Source organism: Capra hircus, chromosome 20 (assembly GCF_001704415.2).
Source record: "Capra hircus breed San Clemente chromosome 20, ASM170441v1, whole genome shotgun sequence".
Taxonomy (NCBI): domain Eukaryota; kingdom Metazoa; phylum Chordata; class Mammalia; order Artiodactyla; family Bovidae; genus Capra; species Capra hircus.
The window spans coordinates 38,003,145-38,031,142 of NC_030827.1; the positions used below are offsets into that span (position 1 = coordinate 38,003,145).

Sequence of the window (27,998 nt, forward strand, 5' to 3'; positions counted from 1 at the left end):
ATCCTTATACTTGTCTTTGTGTATTATATGTGCAAGTATATTTTAGGATAAACTACTAGATTGAAGAATATGTTCATTTTAAATCTTAACAGAATTGTCTACTTGCAATTTTTATAATTCCATTAATATATGGGCATACTTCTCTTCCCATACCCATGTCAATACACTATCATTTTTTAATCCTTAAAATCTGAGAAGAATCTTGTTTTAATATCTCCTCAGGTATGAATGAGATTGAACATATTTTCATATGACCCCTGGACTGTTAAGCCATGTACTTTGCCTACTTCTAAAAACTATATGAGATGGCTATTGTTTTTTGGGTATTTTTTTTGCCTGATAATTTCTAAGAGTTCTTTGTACATTAAGTAGATTATTCCTTTTTCATTTTTAGTATGTTTTTAGAACCAAAATAAGAAAAAAATGTTTGTGGTATTTATTTCTAGGTCATTCAATATTAACAGAGTGGCACCTCAGGCTGTGGAAGATGTTCTAAATATTGGTGAGTACTAAATAGCTCTTATGTTACAATTATAATATGCTATAGAATGTGTAGATTTTATTGTATGTTAGCTATGCAGTATGTTACAAAATATTTTATTTAATCAAGATATTTTCCCCCTTTCTTTTTCCAATAGCAAACCGACAAGGAAATTTAAGTCTTCCGTTGAACAGAGAATTGGTAGAGAAAGGTCAGTGACAAATGATCATAATCACTGACATTTTCAGTTAAGTTCTGTGTATATTTTGAGGATGTTATCATGAAAGGTACTTGTCTAATTAAGCTAAGCATAGTACTTTTTTTACTCCAACAATATAATACCCCTTAAAATATATTGAATCAGTAGAAAGTTTACATTGAAATTTTATGATTTTTGTCAACCATGGAAATCTAACTTCTGTGTCAAAACAGTGTGATTGCAAACTTTTCCTGGGGAATGGGAAAATGTAGAAAATACACATCTGGCAAATAGGAGTCACATAACCTAAATTCGATATGCCGTTAGTATCCTCTGAATGAGAAGGAATTCATTGAGCTGTGAATGTTTACCTTCACATTCACTAAAATGTTATCTTACCCTTTTCCTACATACTCCTGCCCAGTTATTTCAGTGTTCCTTTAAGAGAACCAGCACTGGTGGAGAAAGGATACTTATCAGGGAATTTGAAGACCTGAGTTCCAATCCCAGACCAACCAGTCACTCACTGAAACAATGGGCAAGACTGTTTTCTTTGCTCCTCTGCTTCCTCAACAGTGGAATGAGGGCGTGGACATAGATTGCTGGGGAAGTCTTCAAATTTGTTAAAAAAAATTATTTTAAAAAATAGTTAAATTCATAAATTGAAAACCACATTCGTTTGATTTGCATATGAAATTTTAACACACTAAAGTCTATTTATCTACCAGGATCATTTTTGAAAGTATAGACCTCAAACTAAAGCTAAATAGTGTTGTCTCTGTTTAGTTGAAGAGTATCCTAAGATTTAAAGGTAAATTATTTTTAGGAAAAAAAGCAAAAATCCAGACTTGTTTATAGTTGCCTTTACTTACCTATGCTGCAGTTGCCATCCGTAAACATTTGAATTTGAGAGTTATCATAGCAGATTCACATTGGTTGCCTTAAAGTGATGTAGCAATACATGGTAAAGTATATTAACAGAGTCAATTCATTTTATTTGTGTGTTTTGGATTCCCAAAAGACTTTCTTTGTTGAAATGGTTTGCCTTTAAAATGGTTTGTAAACAGGACTAAATCTCTGTGGTTCCTTTCAGTTCTCTAAAATGGATTGTTTTCTCCCTCTCTGATTTTGAGACCTAAAATACTATTTTAATCATGGCTTTGAGTTGGAATTAGTGTTAAATCTGTACTGAAGGAAGGAAAGTGAGGCATTTATAGTAATTGATTCTTCATTAGATAATTTAACTTAAAACAGTATATATAAAACAACTGAAATTTATATCACTTATGTAATTTAAGGGTATATATAAAATACAGTGATTTTTCTTTTAATAAACATACTGCTTTACTGAATGAATATTATTCCTTTGAAGATTTGACTTATCCTCAGAAGCAATAGTGAATGCCAATGGTGCAGTCACTGTTACAGACGCTTCCTTTAATTCAAATGAAATTTTGGTATATAAGGTAGATTATCTGATAGTCTTGTGATGTCTTTTAGTGTGGTGTTCAACTAAATGCTTTTTTCAAGCCCAGTTTCTTTGTACAGTTGTCTTTAACCAGTTTGTGCTCTGCATGCCAACTCTGTGTGCCTCTTGGTTAGGGAGAAAGTAGATCCCAAAGGCTTGTGGAAATACCTCATGAACCTTTTGGCATGATGTTTTGGAAAGGAACTTATTAGCAAGGGATTGTATCAACTCAAGTTCCATTTTTGAGTGCTTCAAACTAGTTTCTCTTTGTTTACTGACTTTACAGTCCTCCCTTCCCCCACCAAAGTACCTATTTCTGCTATCCTGTGGGTGATGTAGGCTTCTGTGGGCTAATCTGGGAACATACTCCTTGTTTATAAGCATTTTTTTTTAATGGAGTTTGTCTTGAGTTCAAAGAAACTTGCTGCCAAACAGACTTTTGGAATAGAACTGCCTTTAAATTGGGGATAGCATCCATTCTCATTTTGCACTTCTCAGAAGTGACTATGCTAATATTTGGCTTTTTTTCCTTTATAGTAACAAACGAATATAATGAATCACTGCTCTACAGTCCAGAAGAACCAAAAATACTTTTCAGTATTCGAGAACCAATAGCAAACAGAATTTTCTCAAGCAGTCGTCAGCGTTGTTTCACCTCAAAGTAAGCTTCCACAGTCTTCTTGTAGCTGTTTTCCTCCCTTGTAATTAATTACAAAGCACATTTGGCTGTGAAAGTATTGTTTCATTAAATCACTCCTTCAGACTTAATCATGCAGGAAAAGTAGACGCTGTGGAGCTAAAGTGGTATCACGCTAATAACCTGGCTAAAGTGATATTTTCTCTAAAACGTTCTGTTTCATTTTAGAGAAACTAAAATTTAACTGAATGGAAAGGACATGGTTGTTTAATTGGTAATGTGTACTTGTTTGTTTTTATTTTATTAAGTAAGGCACAGTAAGATCAGATTGTCAACTTCAAAAGAAACTGACTGGAAAGCAACTTTTTTTTCATATGCTATGGAATAAAAGCAGGACATACATTCATATAAAGTCTAAATTGTGTAGCAACATAAAGGACTCATTTCTTTCAGCTTTTTCCTACAAGTGAATCTCCCACCCATGCCCACATCTATTAAATTTGCCACAGATTTTTTTGTTTTGAGGGGAAGAAAATATACAAAAATGTTTGTAATTTTTGTAAAGGTTGCCCAGTCTTCCAGACTAATAAGAAAACTTAACTATAGTTAGGGCTTCCCTGATACTTCAGCTGGTAGAGAATCCTTCTGCAATGAAGGAGACCCCGGTTTGATTCTTGGATCAGGAAGATTCCATGGAGAAGGGGTAGTCTACCCATTCCAGTATTCTTGGGCTTCCCTGGTGGCTCAGACGAAAAAGGATCCACCTGTAATGTGGGAGACCTGGGTTCAATCCCTGGGTTGGGAAGATCCCCTTGGAGAAGGGAATGGCTACCTACTCCAGCGTTCTTGCCTGGATAATTCCATGGACAAAGGAGCCTGGCAGGCTACAGTCCCTGGGGTCACAAAGAGTCAGACACAACTAAGCGACTTTCACTTTCACTTTTTATCTCATGGCAAGCACAGAATAGTTGTTACAAATTCTTCTTAACAGTGTGCATATACTTTTTTGAAAATGCATAATTGATTTTTTCCAGGAAAGACACTAAAACGGATAGTGATCATATTTAAAAATCACTTAATCATTTGAGAATTAATTTTGATTAATCAACAAATCTGTACTCAGATTGGGTAGGACTGAAAGATTCATTTAAATGTTTGCTCATATAAGTAGGAGAACAGCTTTATGACTTTGGCTGGAAAATATTTCTTAGCAACAGATTGACAAGTTGAACTAAATTAGAGTTATTGACTTTTGTTAATCAAGACACCATCAAGAAAATAAAGAGGCGAGCCACAGAGTGAAATAGTATCTATGTCCAACAATGGACTCATATCCAGAATATATTATAAAAATTCTTACCAGTCAGTAAGAAAGAAGGCAGGCAACCCCTTAGAAAAATGGCTGAAAGTCTTGGACAGGCATTTTGCAAAAGAGAATATCCAAATGGCTGATAAGTGTATGGAGAAACATCCTTGACCCTATTCATCTGAGAAATGTAAATTAAAACTATATCATATAATACTATAGTCATGTAAGGATGTGAGAGTTGGACCTTAAAAAAGGCTGAGTGCCGAAAAATTGATGCTTTTGAATTGTGGTGCTGGAGAAGACTCTTGAGAGTCCCTTGGACTGCAAGGAGATCAAACCAGTCAATCCTAAAGGAAATCAGTCCTGACTATTCATTGGAGGGACTGAAGCTGAAGTTGAAGCTCCAATACTTTGGCCACCTGATGTGAAGAGCTGACTCATTGGAAAACACTTTGATGTTGGGATAGATTGAGGGCAGGAGGAGAAGGGGGCGACAGAGAATGAGATGGTTGAATGGCATCATAGACTCAATGGCATGAGTTTGGGCAAACTCCAGGAGATAGTGAAGGACAGAGGAACCTGGCATGCTGCAGTTCATGGGGTTGCTTAGAGTCAGATATGATGGAGTGATTGAACAAATACAATACCACACACACTCACCAGCCTAGCTAAAATACCAGTTGTTGATAAGGTGGAGCAACTAAAACTTTTATATAAAAGTGGAGCAACTAGAAATTTTTATATAAAACTTTTATACTGTTAGGAATAATATGGAAAATTGTTTGGCAGTTACCTACCAAACCTGAATACAGGACATGCAGTGACTCAGTGATTCTGCTCCAAGATATATATCCAGCAGAAGAGTATACACTTGACAGATATGTATGTACCAAAAGACATACTCAAGAATATTCATAGTAGCAATGTTCCCAATAGATCAAAACCCTAATGTCCATGAGTAGTATAAGAGATACTTAAATTTTGGTATTTTCGTACAGTGCAGGTGTTTTCAGACAGCAATGAAAATGAACCCACTGCTGCTACATATGATAATATGGATGATTTCAGAAGCATACTGTTGAGCAAAAGAAGCCAGATATAGGCATATCCATTGTATTCTTCCATTTATATAGAACTTCAAGAATAGAAAAAGCTAGTATTACTATGTGATTGAAATTAGGATAGTGGATATGCTTGGGAAGGAGGGGCTGGGAGTAGAGACTCGGAGATGGGATAAGAGCAATGAGGGAACTTCCGGGAACTGAGTGTAACATTCAGTTCCTAATTTGGGTGATGATTACACAAGTGTGCTCATTGAGCTGTACCCTGATAATTTGTGCCTTTTCTGTATGTTGTATATAAGTAAAAATTTTACATGACAGTAGTTACATTCTTGATCAATACTTAAAATACTTGTAATAATGTTCAAAAAGCTCCTATGAGTTCCATCAAGTCTGAACTTGTTCACTTTTAAGTGTTTGGGTAAATGGAGCTATCCCGAACATTTCAATTTTGAGATTTTTTGGGGTAATGTACTCATATTGACATAGTCACTAATTCTCTCATAACTAAGGGCAGGGCAACTTGATTTTTAAAATCAAGGCCAAATGATCTACCTGCCAGTTTAGATTAAAAACAGTGTTTTAAAGAAACTGCAGTTTAAGAAAAGTGTTGATATTTAACAAGATGTCTCTCTCTGCCTAGGGTGTGTGTGCGTTCTCGGTGTTGGGATGCATGCATGGTTGTGGATGGAGGAACTTCCTTTGAGTTTAATGACGGAGCCATTGCTTCAATGTTGATCGAGAAAGAAGACGAGCTTCGAACTGTGCTTCTAGAGCAGTGAAGGATTGCCTCAGATGACAATTTTGATTGCCAGAGAAAGTTTTACTGCAGAAAACAGCCTACCAGTCATAAAGCTAGTTTTTGGTTGGCCTTGGGCCGAAAGGTGACCAAGAAAGTGAGATTTGCATTATTCTTCTGATGGATTCTGATGGAAAAGATGTTCACTATGTAAGAAAATGGAGGACTAAACTGATTAGAATTCAAAACAGTGAAATTTTGATACTGCTTACAATTGGTTTCCAAGAGTGCTGGTATCTTTATAAATTTAGAGAGGTAGGCTCAAATAAAAGATTTAATGTTTAGGATTTGAAATTTAACTGTACAAGTTTTTTTTTTTTTCCCTTTTCCTCCTCACTTTGTGGAATTGGTCAGACCAAACACATCTCATTTGATTAGTATTTTTTTATAGTACGTAAAGATCAAGATTTTTTTAAAAACTTTGATGGAGAATTTTGATAAATCCTGATATTGACCTAATTGAAATAGGTAAATGTGTTTTTATATATCTGCCAAGAGTTTTCTAATTTCAGAACACAATAATATTGTTATGACTATTGATTTAAAAAGTTCAATCATTTTTGAAATTATTTATAGATGTTTTCATTTAATTGACTATCAGGTTAATTTTGACAATGCTGGGTGAAATATACATGGACAAAATCATGGCACTATTACAAATGTATTAATTAGACAATAATTATTTTAGGTCTTTGGTAATTTTTTTTAATGATTTGAGGCTGATAAAGTTCTTCCATATTTAAAACTCTCTAACATGGATTTAAAGACTAAAAGGATGAACTGATGAGGCACACTCTATTATGAGTTTGGTAAAACCTATACAGATTTTCAGCTAGCGTTAGGAGTATTGTCAGAAAGAAAATGGATTGTTTAATAAATATGCAAAACATTTTAGTTTTGTAATTGCCTTACTTATTATCATGGTAGTTTTCACCTAGCTCATATTCCAAGTTTTACACATTAGGTTTGGAGGATAAAATGTTGTGGCTTTTCTTTTTTTCCCATTATGACAGTTTCTTTACCTAATGCCCAATTTACTTATAAATAATCCTAGAATTATCACAAAAAGTTCCTGTTGCTGCATCATGAGACAATTGGTATTCTTATTCCAATTATTCAAAGTTGTATTTTTTTTCCACTTGCTGTTAAAAATTTGTCTTCAATCACTGAAATATTTACTGAACACCGACTCTGCCATGTACTGTGTCAGGCGCTGGATGTACACTGGTGATCTGAACAGCCACTATCCTGATAGAACTGAATCTGGTGAGCTCAGTAGATTCTGGGAAAACTAGGATGTGTAATCAAACCGAGTGCTCTTAGGTTTGGCAACATTTATCATGTTCTTGTCAGATTTTTAAAGTAATATTATTATACAAAGATAACCTTAGGTTTTGATGTATATCCAGAACAAGAATTTGTTTTTCTTAGTTGAGAGTAACTGCATAGATACTACTCGCAAGGAGTTTACATGATGCATACAATAAAAATTGGTGTTTTCCCAGAGATGGATGTAGTTTCTGATTTGATTTAATAATGATATACTTAAGATACCACTTTATAAAGAAGTGAAATTCCACACTATAGAAACTCCCTAACAGATTTAAAATACCTTTTTGATAAAAATACCAACTCCATCTTTAATATCAAGGAAATCTGATTGTCCAAAATGGTACATAGATCTGTTTAATATGTAACATATTAATAGGTAACCTGCTATGTAAAATTGTTTATAAGCCATATTTTAGAGGTTTAAAAACTACTTAATGTGTTCCGTTGGTGATATAACCTCTAACATTTCTGACCTGTTGTGGGATTTATTTGTAAGAGATGATGAGAGGTAAAGGTTGTTAGAATAGCAAAAATGTTTTTATGAATGAGTTCCTTTTAATGGCAACATGTGAATAAAAGTAAACCATTATCTTTTCTTTTTTAGTTCATTTATTTCTTCAGCTCTTATGGGTCATTGTTTGAAAACCAGATTGCCCCAGAATATTATATTTCATGTCTTTTTTCTACAGTATCTATTACTCTTTTCCTGCTGACTTCATTCACTGCTAACATGTGACACAGTGCTTCCTGGTAAATGTAGATTCTTCAGATATTTTTGAGTTAATGTTTTTGATGTTCCATATGTATTTATATTCATGGACCGACCCAGTAAATCAAAATCATATTACATGAACTGCTGAACTAGAATTATTTTAAATGAAGCTTATTCCTTAACATTAAAGAAACCATGAGGGATTAGGGTATAAATCAATAAGAAGGCTTATATATAAGTTTTCTACATGAAGAAATGTATAAAAAATATTTTTTAAGTGTCACAGGCTTTATTTTATGAAAGGTTTTTTAGAAAGTTACTGGCTAAATGAGGAGCTAAAAGGAAAAAGTGGAAAAGGATGTTTTAAGTGTTAATTTGAATATTTTATAGGCTAGCAAAGGCATGGATTATAACTAATTTTGTTCTCCCATTTTTAATAATCATCAGTGGTTAAAAAAAATTCAAAACTTGGGATCCTGAAAAGACTTTGAAGAGCTCTATCTGAACAATACACACCTTTTTATACCAGAAGATTGTGAGTTCACAGGGAGTAGGGATTATGTGTTCTGATTTGTACAATGAATACTTGAAAACTTGCATAGCTAGAGAAGAAACCTATTATAATAAATGATGGTTTTACATGCTGAAACAGTTAGGAAGTCTGTGTATGTCGGGGGGTGATGTATTGACAGTTGCAGTAACTAGGACAGTATTTGAAATTTTTTTTTTTCAACCATTCTTTTAAAGTGTTTTCCCCAACTGCAACTTTTATTTTTCTCCCTACACCTATTCTCTTTAAATGATTGAAGAGAGCTTGAATGATTTGTTACGTTGTCATCATACTAGACTAGTTCTTTGCTTTCACAAGTGGCTTCCCTGGTGGCTCAGATGGTAAAGAATCCACCTGCAATGTGGGAGACCTGGGTTCAATCCCTGGGTTGGGAAGATCCCCTGGAGAAGGGAATGGCTACCCACTCCAATATTCTGGCCTGGAGAGTTCCATGGACTGTATAGTCCACAGGAGCACAAGCAGTCAGATACGACTGAGTGACTTTCACAAGAAAATCTATTTAAAATACCTTTGGTAACTAAGCTTTGTTACATAGCTGTTTCCTCCTGCTTCAGAGCTTTCCTTCAAAGCATCATTTCATGATAAATGATTTGTCACAAAAGCATTCTATTCATCTTTGAAGTATTTCCATTAGTCTTTAAAATGTGTTGTTGTGGATTATCCACTTACCATGCAGTTTTGGATTAAAATATCACCAAAGTCTTTTGGAAGGAATGATGCTAAAGCTGAAACTCCAGTACTTTGGCCACCTCATGCGAAGAGTTGACTCATTGAAAAAGACTCTGATGCTGGGAGGGATTGGGGGCAGGAGGAGAAGGGGATGACAGAGGATGAGATGGCTGGATGGCATCATCGACTCAATGGATGTGAGTCTGAGTGAACTTCGGGAGTTGGTGATGGACCCGGAGGCTTGGAGTGCTACAATTCATGGGGTCGCAAAGAGTCAGACATGACTGATTGACTGAACTGAAAGTCTTAACCCCTTTATTTTCTGGTTCTTACTGCAGTACCACTGCAAGTTAGCTTACAGTTACTATCCTGAGTAGTAAATTAATAGTTTTGAGTAAAAAGACGTTTTAAAAGCCAATGTAAATGACCAGGTTTTGTTTAAAACACAACATGAAATCATGGTAATGGTTGGGATATGATCAATTCCAGTGTGCCTGTTAATTTTAAAATGTGTCTATGGAAAAAAGTCTGCCTTCTAGTCTCTCATCAGTCACAGCCCCTGCCATCTGAAGACCTTAAATATAGTGATTTTACTGCTCAAATGTACAAGGTAGATACTTTGATATTTGGTTTAAGGAATACCAAAATATCAGTATCTTGATATTTAGATTCACTAAAAAGTAACTCAAACACTAGAGTAAGACAAATCCATAGAGTTTAGGTTTTAGGGTTTCAGCCTGTGTAAGGAGTTAGCGTCTTGGTGGAGAGAGCTTTTTGACTTTCTGGGACCTTTGGCCAGGTGGGGATGGGGAGAGGAGAGAGGAGAGGTTACGAGAGAGAAGGTTGCCTTCTATTTGTTCCGAGGTTAGGTTATCCAGTGGAAAGGTGTTTCCAGTTTTCCTAGACCATTTAGTCCCTTTCCTCATGTTCTAGACCTTGCGCTGTCCTCTACATTGTAGATCATTAGTCAATGTTGGACTGTAGTTAAGTTCACCATGATAGAAGGGACACAGTCACTTTATCCAGAAATAAATATTTTGCATTTGGCTAGAGTTTGCCTAATAATCTTGGGAACTTGCAGCTAGGGTACAGAAGAGGAATCAAGAGCCACACACAGACTGTTAACATTGTTGTTCAGTCTCAGGTTGTGTCTGACTTCCTTGCGACCCCATGGACTACAACACACCAGGCTTCCCTGTCCTTCACTGTCTCCCGGAGTTTGCTCAAACTCATGTCCATTGAGTCAGTGATGCTATCTAGCCATCTCATCCTCTGCTTCCCTCTTCTTTTGCCTTCAGTCTTTCCCAGCATCAGGGTCTTTTACAATGAGTCAGCTCTTTGCATTAGATGGCCAAAGTATTGGAGCTTCAGCATCAGTCCGTCCAATGAATATTCAGGGCTTATTTCCTTTAGGATTGACTGGTTTGATCTCCTTGCTGTCCAAAGGGATTCTCGAGTCTTCTCCAACACCACAGTTTGAAAGCATCAGTTCTTCAATGCTCAGCCTTCTTTATAGTCCAACTCTCAAGTCCATAATGACTACTGGAAAATCCATAGCTTTGACTATATAGATCTTTGTTAGCAAAGTGATGTCTTCTTTTGAATATGCTGTCTAGGTTTGTCATAGTTTTCCTTCCAAAGAGGAAGCATCTTTTAATTTTATGGCTGCAGTTACCATCTGCAGTCATTCTGAAGCCCAAGAAAATAAAATCTGTCACTGCTTCTTTTTCCCCTTCTATTTGCCATGAAGTGATGGGAACAGATGCCATGATCTTAAGTTTTCTGAATGTTGAGTTTTAAGTCAGCCTTTTCACTCTCTTCTTTCACACTCAAGATGTTCTTTAGTTCTTCATTTTCTGCCATTAGTGATATCATCTGCATAACTGAGGTTACAGATATTTCTTCTGGCAATCTTGATTCGTAGAAAGAATGAAAGGCATATGGTGTGTGCCTCTTGAAGGAAGACAGTAATACCGTCTATCCTGTCCCCTTGCTATGATGTTCAAAAAAACCTTGACAAACTAAGCCTATAGATGAGGGTCTCTCAACACTGGCACTGAGGTTTTGGATCAGATGATTCTTTATTGTGGGGAGCTGTGCTAGCTATTGTGGGATGGTTAGCGGCATCCTTGGTATGTCCCTGCTGGAGGCCGGTAGCTCCTCTCCACTTGTGACAACCAAAGCAGTTTTCAGATGTTACCAGTGTCTCTTGGGTGGCAAACTCACTCTTGGTTAGGACCTTTTCGCTGCTAGATCTAACTACCAGTTTATGGAAACAGGGGACACATAAACCTGTTAAACATTATTCCAGGGATGGATCACATCAGTAAAATCCAGAATGGGGAACACTGGACAAGCAACCTAGTTTCTTCCATACGTAAATGGTAAGGATAATAAAGAAGAGGAACACTAAGATTAAGAGACTGAAGAAAATGTCAACCAAATGCAAAGTATAATCCGTGTTTGGAGCCTGAGCAAAACAAATCTATGTAAGAAAACTTTTTTAGATAGCTAGGGAACTTTCAACATCATCTTGATATTTAATGTTTTAGAATTAAATCAGAAGATCTTCCAGAGGTAGATACCGAACTATTCATGAAGTCATGGGTCTCGGTTTTGCCTCAAAAATGATCTTGTGAGCATGTGATGTCCATGGGATGGGAGATAGGTGAAATGAGATTGGTCATGAGTTAATGACCTTTGAAAGCAGAAAATGAAATTCATCATCTTTACCTTTTGCATTTGACATTTTTGATAACAAAAATGGAAGCATGGTATTGATAGTAAAAAGGAAGCAAAAAACTGGGTAATATTCAGGAAGAATCACCATTCTACTATTTGAATGTGTTCAAAAGGAGTTAATTCCTAGATCTCTGGATATAGGGTAAACTATTCAAATGATCTGCTAATGAGAATAAAATGCACAGGATAAGCTGATCAAGTCTGTATTTAAAAAGTGCTACCAGCTGATTTTTATTGATAGTACTTGATACTTTATTGATGGTACTTATCACTTAATCTCAAATGTCTTATAAAGTATGTTAATACTTTAAGAAGCACTTTAACCATACAAAGAATTATAAACATTTTAATTTGACAACACATGAAGTAGATGGGGCAAAAGGGACCATGTTACGGCTTGTTTTAAAGTGCCTTGTTAGAGGGTTGGGGCTTCCCTGGTGGCTCTGTGATAAAGAATCTGCCTGCAATATAGGAGATACAGGTTTGATCCCTGGGTCAGGAAGATCTCCTGCAGAAGGAAATGGCAGCCCTCTCCAATATTTTTACCTGGGAAATCCCAAGGACAGAGGAACCTGGTGGGCTACAGTCCATGGGGTTGCAAGAGTAGGACATGACTTAGCACACACACATTCAGAGGGCTGAGAGAAATCTCACGCCATACCTGATGCTTGTTTTAACCAGAGTGCTTAAGAAAAAGAGAAAGAAAAAAGGAATACAACTTAGCTGAAGTATTCATTTTTATAAAAATGTGTTTTATTTTAAAACAAATCTATAAAAGTAGAAATCACATACAAAAATACAGATTACTCTGACGTGTTAGCAAAATAGCTTATGGCTGGACTTGAGTTTGGAAGTACTGTGTGTGTGAGGGCATCCGGAAATCAGAGGCCAACCGGATCCTCCCTCCCAGCCTGTGTCACTAATCTGTAAACAATAATTTCAAGTAGTATGTAGCACTTTTAAACTACTACAAAATTGAAACCTAATCATTTCCCGTGTAACACTACTTAATAAAAATGTTCTTCCTTAGGTTTGAGCAGATAAGGGCACTTCATACATTGTTTCTAACATTTCAGAGATCTGATTTTTAAAAAAAGCAATGTTAATAGAAATGATGAGTTTGGGTTTTTTGCTCCATTTTGAATATATGGGAAGGTCATCGATTTAAACAAGAAGTTAATGTTTTATGTTTTTTTTTTAAGTAGAATTTAGTCCTTTTGCTTCTATGTATCATTAAAAAAAAAAACCACTATGCTATCAAAAGGTTCAGCACCCAAGTCTTAACTTTTATGCATGTGCCAGCTGTGCTTATTGCTCTGAAACTGCACGGAACATACACCTTCTTCTAGGGTATATTCCTAATTGAAAGGAACATGCAGTTCTTAGGGAACTCCAGGTCCAGAACTTTATAAAACAAGTTGCTAGAAACAATCATTGTGGGAGGCCATTAAAATAATAAAATAAAAAAAGACAATTTAAAATACTTGATTCCAGAGTAAAAATAACTTTGAGAACCTTAGCGAAAAGGAAAACGCAGGCATCTGCGGTTCAGGATTCCATCCAACATTTCAAGAATCAAAGAAGTGACTGGTTCCTACCTCTCTAAAACAAAGTGAGTCATTTTAAAAGCTAAAGAACCCACGTCAACATAATTTGATCATAAAGTCAGAAGTCCACAATTCAATTTCCTCAGCTAATCCAGAACGCTGCAAACACAGTACATAAAGGAAATAAAATATTAGTCGCTCAGTCGTGTCCAACTTTTTGCGACCCCATGGACTGTAGCCCGCCAGGCTCCTCTGTCCATGGGATTCTCTAGGCAAAAATACTGGAGTGGGTTGCCATTTCCTCCTCCAGGGGACCTTCCCAACTGTACATAAAGGAGACCTCATTAATGTGCATTAGAGGATACCCCAGGTTAACTGTCATAGAAAACTGTCTCTTGAGCCTTTAAATTCTATACCAATTCTGCACCTCTGGTTGGCCGACTGTTTCTTAGGTTTTAAGGTGAATGACCTGGGGCTATTTGTTTCCATCATCCAGATTGTGAATCTAAAGGTGCAGTTGAAATGTCTGTTTTTCTTGCCATCCTCAGAAGATTGCTGCAGATCTACTCTATGATTCTCATTCTTTTCAGCTTACAATACAAATAGCTTATTATTTTTTGCAACCTATGTCTTATAATAAAGCAGTGCTGAAAAATTAAATAGAAGAATGTTCAGTTGCCATATAGGCTATGAAAATGATTTGCTGGTGGTGATTTTTAAGCTTGATTCTAAATAGATTTATGAAGAATGGCACTTGGAAGACATGGTTCAAATTTTGCTATTTAAGGTATCTTGAAATTATAGGCTCACTCTCCCTAAAATTTCAAAAAGCGTAGAACTGAGGCTCTTAAAGGTATAGCTGATAAAAGCTTTCATAGTCATTTCTGAAAAGCAACAAACACTTCGTAGTTTTCTGTCTTCAATGGTTCTCGAATATACTTGTAGAAGGAATGCAACAGAAAACCAAGAATAAAAATAGCTGAGCTCTCCACAACTGGGCTTCCTGCTTACTTTCCCTGTTCAAAGAAAAGAGGAGACACCACCTTGCAATAGAGGCTTCATAGACAACTGGGCTTCTCCAGTGACAGCCGGCATTTGATGCCCCATATCTCTTGGTTCTTCTTGTTGCCAATGGTCGGCCTGGCGATGGTGGTGAAATGGGAGCAATTAATCTGCAGATGAGGGAGGGCTTCCTTTAACAGTTGAAGGGTACCGTCTGGTACGATTCCAAAGACCTGTAGTGTTTTCAATGTGGGAATTTCTCCAAGTTCACTGGAAAGGAAGAGAGAGATTTTCAGAGTAGCAGTATCTGTGGTAACTGTGCCACTAGAGTTACATGATCCAATTTTTACACACTGTATTTTATACAAAACAAACTGAAGACATAATTTGCAATCAATGATTTGAGGGAATAGCAAAGGTGAATCAAACCACAAAGCACAGGCCACAGCTCGGGCCATATGGCCTTAGGAAACACACAAGTGCATTTCATTGAATTTCTAATAACCGAAAAACTCCTAGGTTTATTTAAAATCCAAACATATCTTCTTTCTTTCTCTATTCCTGGTTTATATTCCACCCCCTTCCCCAACAACTCTTGGTTTACACTGAAAAAATGTCACTGTGTTGGGAGGGGAAGCCAGCAAGCTAGTGATGGGAAAAGTAAATTTTACTGTGGCATAAGCTGGAGTCACGAAAGGTTACCTGCAACTTAAGGATATGACTTGATCTTTATTTGAACGAGGCTTGCCCTCTTGAAAGGAGATGTGAGCAGAGCCAGTAACTTCCAAGTAATGGTTAATAGTCAACAAGTCCATTACATATGATGAAGCCTAACAGTGACTTCATGATACTATTTTAAGGTCGTGTGTCAGGTGCAGATAGACACAATAAACATTTTACTTCTCTACATATTACCTTTTTTTCTTTCTGTCACATGGAAGCCAGTCATTTTCCTAGGTATTTCACATTAAGTGAAACCTAACTATGTCAACAGTGAAATTTTGGTCCACAAAAAGCCTGTTTTCCCAAAGCAAATATGCTTTGGTAATGATTCTTTTTTCTTAACCTAGGTCTACAGGGTTAGATATTCATCTCTCTGATCTATATTTACTCCAGGTTGGGACATATAGTCCAAAGTCTCAGGAAAGGGAATGTTTATTTTGGAGTTTCAACAAAATCCCACGGCAGATCAATGAGAAAATCAATTCCCTAGAATAAGAAGCATCCTTTATATTTTCATACTGCCAATAATTACTTAAACCTTCCTTATAGTAATTGTCAGCTTGCCTCTAATCTTTCCTCCTTTCAGCTTAGTGTATATACCAATGACCAAGGACATCCTCATAAAGCCTAGCTCAGATTAAGTCCTTCCCCTGTTTGAAATTGTTGATGCCTCACTCATGATTACAGAACTCAAACCATCTTTTGGCCTTAAGACTTTCCATGCTAATCCTGCTCCCACTTTTCCCACTCCTCATCAAAGTGTATTTATTCTACATTTAGGAGAGTTTTAAACACCACAGATGTTAATATATACTGGTTGAATACAAGAGGAAAGGTAATTTAGAAAATCAAAGTACTAACCAAATGAAATAAACATGCTTGGTGTTCCTAAGGGGGCAGTCAGATCTGGATGTAAAAGAAAATCAGCAAGAACAAACTGCTATTGTTCATAAAGTAAACTAATCTCTGAAATGGAAATAAGAGTATAAGGAGAAGTCAGCATACACAGGTGCTTATGCTTACCATCACTGAAGATGATAGCAATCTGGCCCAATCTTAAATTTCTCTTATATAAAATCTGAGCAATGGCACCCCACTCCAGTACTCTTGCCTGGAAAATCCCATGGATGGAGAAGCCTGGTGGGCTGCAGTCCATGGGGTCGCTACTAGTCGGACACGACTGAGTGACTTCACTTTCACTTTTATGCACTGGAGAAGGCAATGGCAACCCATTCCAGTGTTCTTGCCTGGAGAATCCCAGGGACGGGGGAGCCTGGTGGGCTGCTGTCTATGGGGTCACACCGAGTCGGACACGACTGAAGCGACTTTGCAGCAGTTAGCAGCAGCAGCATATGAGAACTTTGTAATATCCATGAGAATCCAGATTCTGGGATCTCTAGATTAGCCTAGTTGTAAGACATTCCGCAGTGGAGAGTATTTAAAAGAAACTAGAGGGGGGAGTACGGAGAAGGCAATGGCACCCCACTCCAGTACTCTTGCCTGGAAAATCCCATGGATGAAGGAGCCTGGAAGACTGCAGTCCACGGGGTCGTGAAGAGTCGGACATGACTGAGAGACTTCACTTTCGTTTTTCACTTTCATACACCGGAGAAGGAAATGGCAACCCACTCCAGTGTTGTTGCCTGGAGAATCCCAGGGTCGGGGGAGCCTGGTGGGCTTCCGTCTATGGGGTCACACAGAGTCGGACACGACTGAAGCGACTTAGCAGCAGCAGCAGAGGTGGGAGTGGAGAGGGATGGCAGACAACAGAAGAGGAAATGTTCTTGCAACAGCACTTTGTAAGAGCCTTGGTGAGGAAGGAAATTATACTAGATACGTGGAAGACACTCAGGGGTTACACGTGAGAAAGGAGTGAGCGGAGTATGATGAGATGGTGGATGAATGATCATTCCCAGGCCAATAAAACCAGGAAGTCTTTAAGATTTTAAAGAGACCCCCCCACACCCCCCAAAAACAAGCCTCTTGTATGTGTATCACCTACAACACAGCAGAGATCGTCCCCAAGTATCTCTTTGAAAACTTCAATGAAGGAGACTGAAAAGCAAACGAAAGGAGAGTAAATAGAAATGAACAGTCTGAGAGCCATTACCTCTAATTTCAGTATAAAATGACTGATGTCTTGAGTGTCTCTAGCTTTAGTAAACAAAAGGTATCTATAAACTGTGTCACCAGGTTCACTCCTTTGTTGTCCACTGTTCAGTCGCTAAGCCGTGTTCCACTCTTTGAGACCCCATGAGCCTGGAAGCACGCCAGGCTTCCCTTCCTTCACTGTCTCCCAGAGTCTGCTCAAACTCATGTCCACTGAGTCAGGTGATACCATCCAACCATCTCGTTCTCTTTCACCCCTTTTTCCTCCTCCCCCAATCCTTCCCAGCATCAGAGTCTTTTCCAGTGAGTTGACCCTTCGCACCAGGTGACCAAAGTATTGGAGTTTCAGCTTCGGCATAAGTCCTTCCAATATTCAGGGTCGATTTCCTTTAGGATGGACTGGTTTGATCTCCTTGCTGTCCAAAGGACTCTCAAGAGTCTTCTTCAGCACCACAGTTCAAAAGCATCAATACTTCAGCACTCAGCTTTCTTTATGGTCCAACTCTCTTATTCATACATGACTACTGGAAAAACCATAGCTTTGACTAGACGGACCTTTGTTGGCAAAGTGATGTCTCTGCTTTTTAATACTCTGTCTAGGTTTGTCATAGCTTTTCTTCTAAGGAGCAAGCGTCTTTTAATTTCATGGCTGCAGTTACCATCTGCAGTGATTTTGGGGCCCAAGAAAATAAAATCTGTCACTGTTTTCATTGTTTCCCCGTCTATTTGCCATGAAGTGATGGATGCCGTGATCTTTTGAATGTTGTTGAGTTTTAAGCCACTCTCCTCTTTTACACTCTCCTCTTCCACCCTCACTGGAGGCTCTTCTGTTCCTCTTCACTTTCTGCCATTACGGAGGTATCATCTGCTTATCTATTGTTGATATTTCTCCCAGCAATCTTATTCTCCTTATAAAACCTTAAATTCCTCAACTTAAAATTCTCCTGCAAGTATTATTATTTCTTTAGTTTCTCTTAATCTCAGATTACCACCTCCAGCTTCAGTTTTTTCCATTAGTGAGAAATACAAGAGAAATGAGACCAATTAATAAGGAAGGGAATAAATACAAGGAGGGTGTGTCCTGAGGATAAAATAGCTAGTTTCCCAAGTATTTCAAAGCATTATCAGTACAAAAGAAAGACACTCAAATTTTATGTTCCCACTTCTGAGATAAGAAATGAAAATTTTTTAGCATAAATAGCTTTCTGGAAACTATCGTTGAAGATCCCAGAATTCTTACTATGCATTTCATATACATTTTACCTGGAGAAATGTTTAAGGATAGGGTACCACCAACTCATCTTAATGAATTCACAAGGTAAACCAGTGTATCGTTCACTTTATGTCTTAAGACACATACTCTTTTACCTTAAGGTTCAAGGATAGCATCTTTCTTCTGTCTGTTCTCACTTATTCTGATGGTCTGACTTGTTACTAAACTGATACCTCTGCTTCCCTTATTTCAAGATAATATTTAGACAAATTGGTTACAGTGCAGTCAGGGTTCGCACCTAGGTCTGTGATTTTAGACCCATGCTCTGACCCGTCAAGTCACACTGCCTGCAGATGACTGCAAGGATTATCATCCCACTGGATATAAATATAAAAATATGAAGGCTCACAGCCTCCCCTTAGCCTCTGCTCAAGTGAATAGGTATTTCCTGCTTAACTTTTTACTCTTTGGAGAGAAAGAACAAAAGTAAGACACATAAATAGATTCTCTTGAGAAAAAGAAGCAGAGAAGAAAGATCAGTGTACTCCCAAGGGAGCTGCACAGACAATGCAGCTAAAGCTCAAATGGCAAGGGTGGGGAACAACTGTTAACACAGAAACCTTTTCGGGTTAGACACTCTAGGCTCCTAGGAGTTCTGCATGCTAGAAAATTCAAGTGGCAGGAGATTTTAGTAAGAGTTGCATGTATATGAATTTAGGCCCCAACATCTGAGAGCCCTGCAACTAAATACTGGCATCCCTTCTAGGCAGTGCTTTTCCAAATGAGACACCAGCTGAGACCCTGAGCCTTAAGGATTAATTACAGTGCTTTATTAAAGATGTTCATTACTGGATTCCCTAATTCTATGAGTTAACTCTATATAGCTGAAGTGTCTGATCTATTCATTCTTTTTAATTCTTTTTCTTTAAATTGCAACATAGTTGATTTTTAATGTTGTGTTAGTTTTTGGTGTACAGCAAACTAATTCAGCTATATATACATGTATATGTACATATATATATATACACACATACATATTTCATTTTCAGATTCTTTTCCATTACAGGTTATTATAAGAAACTGAATACAGTTCCCCATGCTATAGTTAAGTCCTTGTTGTTGATCTATTTTATATATGTAGTGTATTATCTGTAGTGTATATCTCAAACCCCTGATTTATCCCTCTCCCTCCACCCTTTCCCCTTTGATGGCCATAAGCTTGTTTTCAATGTCTGTGAGTCTGTTCCTATTCTGCAGATAAGTTGAGTTGTATTACTTTTTTAGATTCTACATACATGTGATATGATATTTGTCTTTCTCTGATTTACTTAGTATGATAATCTCTATGTCCATCCATGTTGTTGCAAATGGCACTATTTCAAATTCTTTTTTATGGCTGGGTAATATTCCATTGTATATATGTATCACATCTTTATCCATTCATCTGCTGATGGACATTTAAGTCACTTCCATGTCCTGGCTGCTGCTATATTCATTAATTCTTTTTTGTTCCAAACTTTAAACTTTTAATTTTGTATTGAGGTATAGCTGATTAACAATACTGTGGTATAAGTTTCAGGTGAACAGCAAAGGGACTTAGCCACACATATACATGTAGCCATTCTACCCCAAACACTCCTGCCATCCAGCCTGGCACATAACACTGAGCAGAGATCCCTGTGCTATACAAAAGGTCTTTGTTGGTTATCCATTTTAAATATAGTAGTGTGTACATGACCTTCCCAAAGTCCCTAACTATCCCTTACCCCTGGCACCCATAAGTTTGTTTTCTGTATTCATTAATACTTGAAACTAACTTACAAGACCCAAACTAATTTGAGGACTACATAAATTCTGTGCTCAAATTCACCACCTTTCTTTGGTAGGAATCAGCTTGATTACCTTCATGTGGATAGTGAGCTTAAACAAGGTCAGCAGCCTCATTTAGGGGATGAGGAAGGACACCAGGCCAAATGCAAGATACTAACTTCTTGTGGTTTTTAATAAAATTGCTATACACGTATATTTGACATGAGGAAGAACTCTGCAGCCCTTTGAAATATAGGAGAACTTCTTAAAGCTAAAGAGATGATATTCCCAGGATGACTTGGGTACGGTACTTCTTAAAAGCAAGATGGATCCGATTCCTCTTTTGTTAGCATTTGATTTTGCGGAAGCTGCTGAACAGTACAAAATCAATCCCTAAAAGAGCTACCAGATTAGATATAGACTATTCTGCCTGTGTCCAGGAGACCTGGGACGTACAGCCAGTTCAGTCAGTAACTCACTATTCAGCTTTGGGTAAGTTTCTTCACTCTTCAGGATCTTAATCTCCTTCCTTCTCATAGAGAACATCACTCTTACAATATTTACTACTTAAATATTTTTATTTTTCCCCATTCCTTGGCCATCTGGGACAGACACCACTAAGAGACTATAGAACTTTCCCTCTAAGCTCAGATGAAGGTTTTTGGACTTAACTAGTTGATCTGAAAAATTTCAGAAACACATATACACACGATCTGCCTCCTCCCCTTATACTCTGAGCTTCCTGGAACTAAAGGCTGTCTTCTCCTGCTTTTGTAAGTTCTCTGCAAGAACTAGAACAGTATTCTAATATTTAGACTGGTTCACAGCCAAATTAATGTTTAGTAAACTACCTCAATCAACTCAACTTTACCAGACGTTTTAAGCAAAACACTTTGCCTTGGTCCTTCAATTTGTTAGTCCTTCCTAACTAGTTTGTGATACATTAATTTGATGTTTAAGCTTTACACATCTGCTGTTAATAATAACGGATTTTAACACCAAGTGACATCTCTTTTGGCCCCTGCTCTCTGCTCATTTTAAGAAACAAGAGTACTCACAGTAAAGTTTCAGGTATTATGTCATAGCACCGACTGAGTGATAGGTGTTGGAGGTAGCTGAGTTGGTAAAATTCTGGAAAGCAGTCATTTTTCAGCATGACACTATCGCTATAACAGAACAGAAGAAAAAATTAAAAATCTATCCATCAATCCCAGATGAAGATAGGAACAGCTTATCATTCAGTTCCTTCAATTCAACATATTAAGATTCTTTCCTCATTCAATAAAAGTCATGAATTTTCATTAAAATTTATTTTGTTTTAAAATGAATAAAAACATACCTTAAGTCTAGGTGGACAAGATTGGGACATCTTCCAACTAAGGTAGAGACATCTAGCGAAAAAAAAAAAATATAAAGATGGTCACTGTCAAATGAGGAATCACACAAGGATACTTGCTGTCCATATATATCACACTGTGCTGGATATTCAGAGTAGTGCAATTAGAGTCATTCACTATTAGAAAAAAAAAATTATCATCTTGCCATGTAAGACTTTCTACCCAGGAAAAACAAGAAATCATCTGAAAAACTACTAGAAATAGTAAGAGAACTACTTGTGTAAAATGACTGGATAAGAAACTCCATAGCTTATCTATGTGCCAGCAATAGCTGGATGGAAATAGTGGGGGAAAGTCCTGTTCACAATAGCAAAAAGCAAAATCAAATAGCACACTATATAAACAAATATCAAAAAGTAGCACTCCAAACCAGCGGAGGACCATCATAGATTATTAAAAAATAATATGGCTACTACAACTAGAGAGAAAATTTACTTCAACTCAAATAAAATATCCAAATTAATTCCACATGTTATTAAAAACTTCCAAATGCAAAAATGAATATTATTCATTGGATCTTGGGATCAGTAAGGAGTTTCTAAGCATTAAAAAAAAAAAACCAAAAAGGAGACAGTGATAATTTACTACATAAATCTTTAAAAACTCTACCATGTTAAAACAAAACAATACAAGCAGAAATAAAGTGGTATCAGAAAACTGGGAATAAATGTTTCCAATAGAGTCAATGCTCTTATTATATTAACAATATAAAAAATAGTCTATTAAGAGTATAAAAAAATAGAACATGGGTAAAAAAATATAAAGATACTGCATAAAATATAGACATAATAAAAATGGAGCAACAAATGCAGAATAAAATATATATTTTTTGTGCTTTCACATGAAAAAAAATCCTATTACAATGCCCAGAATTGATGAAATATCATAAAGCAGGTACCCCTATGCTAAAAGTGCATATTTAATTTTATGCAGCCTTTCAGAAGACCTCACTTTTTGAGAGTGAACAGATCTTCCTTTATAAAAAAAGTTTTCAGGGCATAACACACTTTGCTCTTTGGCTCAGTAATTCCACTTTAGAAAAGTAATCAGAGATCCCAGGTGGCATAGTGGTAAAGAACCTGCCTACTAAGGCAGGAGACAAGACACACAAGTACATCCCTGGGTTGGAAGATTCCCTGGAGGAGGGCAAAGCAACCCACCCCAGTATTCTTGCCTGGAGAATCCCAAGGACCCTACAGTCCATAAGGTGGCAAAGAGTCAGACATGAATGAAGCAACTCAGCATGCATGCATACATGCACTAAGATATTCATTGTAGACAGTTATAAAAGCCCCCTTCCCTCATTAGTTTAATAGGTCAACCTTCATCCATTCTATGGAACACAATGCTAATAACAGCCATTAAAAACCTATTTAATAACATTTTACGAAATGAAAAAATAACTCAGGATACACTATATACTGAAAACAAAATATATATAATGCATGATAATCTCAATTTAAACACACAAACATATATATTTACACACAGATTTACACATAGAAAGGAAGGGGGTTAGGGGTTGGAAGGCTGGAAGAAAATACATCCAAATGTTAAGTGCAATTACCAAGGGTGGTTGGATCACAAATACCTTTTCAGAATTTGGAAGAAAGTTCCATGTGATACTTTGCAATCATAAAACGCATCAGTGAGTGTTATTTACTTTAAAAAAATAGGCAAATTTTATTTATGTTTGAGGGTTCTTCTTTTCCTTCTCACAGCTACATCTCCAGCTGCATCCCCTTGTTTGAATCCTAGACTTGCATTTTCAACTGCCTCCTCAACACACTCACTGGGCTATGCGATAAGCATCTCACATTTACGCCTAAAACCAAATGCTTGATTTCTCCCCTCAATCTGCACCTTCCCCAAAGTCTTCCCCGTCTTAGTAAGTGTGAACTTCATCGACTGCTGGGGCCAAAACCCTGGGAGTCCTACTCAAACTGTTTCCTCACATCCCACACCCCATCTGTTACCCAGTCCTGTTGGGTTAGCTTTCAAAATGCGTCAGAAATCAATCACTTCTTACTTCCTCAAATGTGACCACCAAGTCTCCAGTGGCCTTTCCCCGGCCCAGCTCCGCAAGGGGACTTTTCAAAGGTGAGTCAGATCATTTCATTCCTGTTCAAAATACTTCGTGGCTTCCCATCTTACCCAGGAAAACAAGGGAAACAGAGCTTCTGCCTTGGCCAAGAAAGCCCCCGGCTATCTCATCTCCTAACACTGGGCTCCTCGCTCCCTCTCCCACACTGGCCTCCATACTGAGAAGAAAAAAAATCATCTCAAACATTAATAAAGTGTGTCTATTTTAAAAAATAAATAACATTTATTGATTCATTTTCTGATTATAAAGTAGCATACGTGGCTTTCCTCCAAAGGCCCTTGCTGGTCCTTGGTTCTAGAATGTTCTTTCCTTACCTATCTACATATCACTCCTTCAGGTCTGTGGTTAAATCTCACTTCCTCAGGGAGCTCTTCTCTTTGGCCATTCCATCTGAAAACAGCCCCCTTCCTGCTACACTCTACCCAAGCACCCTGCTTTAAACTTTTCCTCCTTGTGTTTCCACCTCCTTTCATATTTAGTTCCTTGTTGATTGTCTGGATTCCCCACCAGAATGGAAGCTTCACAAGAATGACTTTCTCTGTTTTGTTCAAGGCTACACGTCCCAAGTTTAGAACTGGGTTTTGTGCATTATAGGGGCTCAACAGACATTTGTCTCATAAGTCACTAAAAAAGGAAGAACTGCACAACGTAATTCTGAGCGACTCATCATCTCACTAGCCAATCACAAAATCCACAATCAGATACAGTCTGCCTTTGCCACCACCTGGGAAAGAATTAAACCTTGGGGGATGAAACTGGTTAGTCTGTCTCCAGCCCTTGTTTAAGTCCCGTCTTTCTTTGGTGGGTAGAGTTAGGAACCACTAGTGACTGCCAAGATTCCTCTTCACCGTCTCCTTCATTTCACTTGAGTTAGAAAGGATCTTAGAAACTATCTAACTTGTCATTTTAGAAGAGAGACCTTTTTTACTAGAGAAGTCCAAGTAAATCTAAGACCCAAAGCTAGGTCCTCCAAACCTCATTCCATGTGCATCCACTGTTCTACAGAGAGGTACTGACGGGTGAGGAATACAAACACCAGGAGCCAACAATTACTGAGCTCTCACTATGGGCCGAGAATGATTAAATGCCTTGTACACGCATTACATCATTTATTGCTTACTCTAATGCTAAGAGGTAAGGTACTACTATTATCTCCATTTTATTGAGAAATGGAGGAAGAGCACGGTTAAGCAAACTGCTCAAAGCTACCCAGTGAGTGACAGAGTGGGTACTTGAATCCAGATGGTCTGCCACTGGTCTTGGAGGTAAAACACAAAATCTGTATTGTCTTCTACACAGCGAAATAGCGTGTACCATTGTTAAAGATATCCATTTAAAAATTCTTGCATTCCCATTGTATACTTAAGGAAACTAACACTTCAACTCCTACTTTGCGTCCTATCCTCGCCCTGAATGTGTCCAGCAAGTGGGATTTTACCACCTATCATTCCTGCCAAAACTTAGTAGAAAGGTGATTTGTTCTTTTTCAGAGGAACACAGAAAGGAGTTTTAAGCCAAACGTGGAAACAATTTACAGTAGTTTGCCTACAGCTGAGTTTCTCGACCTTATACCCAGAACCTTGGTTCATTACAGAAAAACTCTGAATAAAGAAGTGGGAAGTTCAGGTATGGGCGGAAATGTACACAAGGCCCTGTCTTCCCTTGGGGATGAAGAGGGAAGAACCACAGGTGGGATTCAATGCAAAGAGGATGCTCCCTGGTGGGAATTTAAAGTCCTTGGAAGGCGACTTGGCAAGAACTATCCAAAGCTTGATAATGAAGCCTAATCCTTGGCTTGGCAACTCCACGTAGAAATGCACTCAACAGTTTACTTCTGTCCATAAGACAGTTGCTTATAAAGGGAGAAACTGTAAAGACTCTAAACATTCGTTAGGAGGAGATCAACTGAGTAAGTTATGAATGAATCAATACATTATTCCAAATATATCTGATGGAATATCACATAGCCACTGAAAATGCTGTGTGGTGTAGCTACTGAAATGGAGTTACTTGAAATAAAACCATAGTATAAAGTACTCCATACCCTATGTCCCATTTTTTTTAAAAAAGCCACTTTTTAATAGGAAAAAAGACTAGCAAAATGTTAGTAGGATTATTGATTTTTGTGTTTTTACATGTTTTAGGCACATTTGAGAATGACTATGTAATACTATAACTAGATATTTTTGAATTTTTATTTTTAATTGGAGGATAACTAATTTACAGTATTGTATTGATTTCTGCCCTACATCAACATGAATCAGCCATAGGCGTACACATGTCCCCTTCCTCTTGAACCTCCCTCCCAAACAGATTTAAAATTGTGTTTAAAGGGGAAAAAATGCAGACTAGAAATACTGTGTGTGGAGGGGAGTGGTTAGGAAAAACACTACTGATGCTTTTGCAGATCTCTAAAGAAAGCCTTCACTTTTGTTATCTGGGTTCAAGCACCTGCAGAGGATTCCAACCCCTGAGCACTTAGGAGAATCTGCTCCTATCTTCTACAGCCTCGGATATGTGACTCACAGAGGACAGGTCATGTCCTGAAGGAGTGATTTTCAAATACTGCTTAGATTTTAAGAAGATACATTCTGCAAATATTTGGCTCAAATCTTTTAGAGTATGTTAAAAATGATAAGAAAAACACTTATACTCAGAGGGGCTCATACCACCATCTAGACATGAGGTTAGGGCTGAGGTGTGCACTGGCTTGAGGAGGCTTTGTATAGGCCGCCTGAGATCATGAGGGCAAGCTGTTAAAATGCTAAGTGAAATAAGTCAGGGGACTTCCCTGGTGGTCCAGTGTCTATGACTCCATGCTCCCAATGCAGGTGGCCTGGGTTTGATCCCTGGTTAGGGAACTAGATCCCACATGCCACAAGTTAAGAGTTAGCACACTGCAACTAAAGATCTTGCATGCTTGCCAACTAAGACCTGGCACAGCCAAATAAGTAAATAAAAATAAATATTAAAAAAAAAAGACAAAAACAATGACTATATGATATCGCTTATACAGGGACTCTAAAAACTACAACACACTAATGCATGGTGTTGGTTTAGTTGCTAAGTTGTGTCCGACTCTTGCGACCCCATGGGCTGTAGCCTTCCAGGCTCCTCTGTTCATGGGATTCTCCAGGCAAGAATACTGGAGTAGGGTGCCATTCCCTTCTCTAGGGGATCTTCCCGACCCAGGAATCCTGCATTGTAGGCAAACTAATGGATATAACAATAAAGAAGCAGATTCACAGATACAGAGGACAAACTAGTGGTTACCAGTGGGGAGAAGGAACAGGAGAGGGATTAAGGCAATAAAGGGGAAGGTGATTAACAGATACAAACTACTAAGCATAAAATAAGCTACAAGGATTGTACAACACGAGGAATACAGCCAATATTTTATAACAACTCTAAGTGGCATATAACCTTTAAAAATTGTAAATCACTCTTCTACACCTGTAACATATATTACTGCACAACAACTACACTTCAATAATAAAGAAAACCTTTGCCGTTGGTACTTACCTTTGCAAATCAAGATTCTGTCAATATTAGACAAATAAAACAAAGCACACATAACTGAAAGTTCAGGCTTTTAAAGACTTTAACTGTCACACACCACCCTTGATTTTAAATGCCCGTATTCATCTGAAAAACCCCACTGTCCTCTTAGACTGAACTGAAAAAAGTTATAAATATGAACTCAGAGGGTTTCTTACAGGGTTTTTCAACCTTGGCAGTATTGACATTTAGGACCAGATTCTTTTTTTATGTTATTCTGCCGTCCTGTGCGTTGTTCACCAGCATTCCTGGCTTCTACCCACTAGAGGCCAGTGTGTAGATGGCATCTAGTGGGCAGATGCTTCTACCCACTAGATGCCAGTAACCCCACAGCTGTGACAATCAAAAATGTTTCCAGACCTTGCTAAATGTCCTCTTGCAGGCAAAACTGTCCCCAGTTGAGAACCACTGCTTAATACTAATCAAACACTGCATCCCTCAATTTTTATGTTTGGGTTTTAACCTGAATAATTTAGTTAAATAAAAGAAGCTCTTCTGCTTAAACATAAATTGTTTTAAAGTATAAAGGGTTTCACTCATGCATTCTGGAGTCAAA

The 27,998-nt window shown here is 37.6% G+C and overlaps 2 protein-coding genes across 6 annotated transcripts in view; one reads left to right on the forward strand and one right to left on the reverse strand.

The window, feature by feature from the left end:
* Positions 1–7,882, forward strand: part of NADK2 (NAD kinase 2, mitochondrial) — a 46,107-nt gene extending 38,225 nt beyond the window's left edge. For all 4 annotated transcript variants that reach the window (XM_018065673.1, XM_018065674.1, XM_013972830.2 and 1 more), the window contains 4 exons: positions 447–502; positions 639–692; positions 2,686–2,809; positions 5,799–7,882. In XM_018065673.1, the coding sequence (XP_017921162.1) occupies positions 447–502; positions 639–692; positions 2,686–2,809; positions 5,799–5,937 (373 nt within the window). In that variant the 3' untranslated portion in view covers positions 5,938–7,882. The remainder of the gene's footprint in view (positions 1–446; positions 503–638; positions 693–2,685; positions 2,810–5,798) is intronic.
* The window catches only part of SKP2 (S-phase kinase-associated protein 2, E3 ubiquitin protein ligase), a 36,069-nt gene continuing 21,555 nt past the window's right edge, over positions 13,485–27,998 (reverse strand). For both annotated transcript variants that reach the window (XM_005694793.3, XM_013972845.2), the window contains exons 8-10: positions 21,723–21,774; positions 21,442–21,549; positions 13,485–14,799 (exon numbers count right to left, since the gene is read on the reverse strand). In XM_005694793.3, the coding sequence (XP_005694850.2) occupies positions 14,586–14,799; positions 21,442–21,549; positions 21,723–21,774 (374 nt within the window). In that variant the 3' untranslated portion in view covers positions 13,485–14,585. The remainder of the gene's footprint in view (positions 14,800–21,441; positions 21,550–21,722; positions 21,775–27,998) is intronic.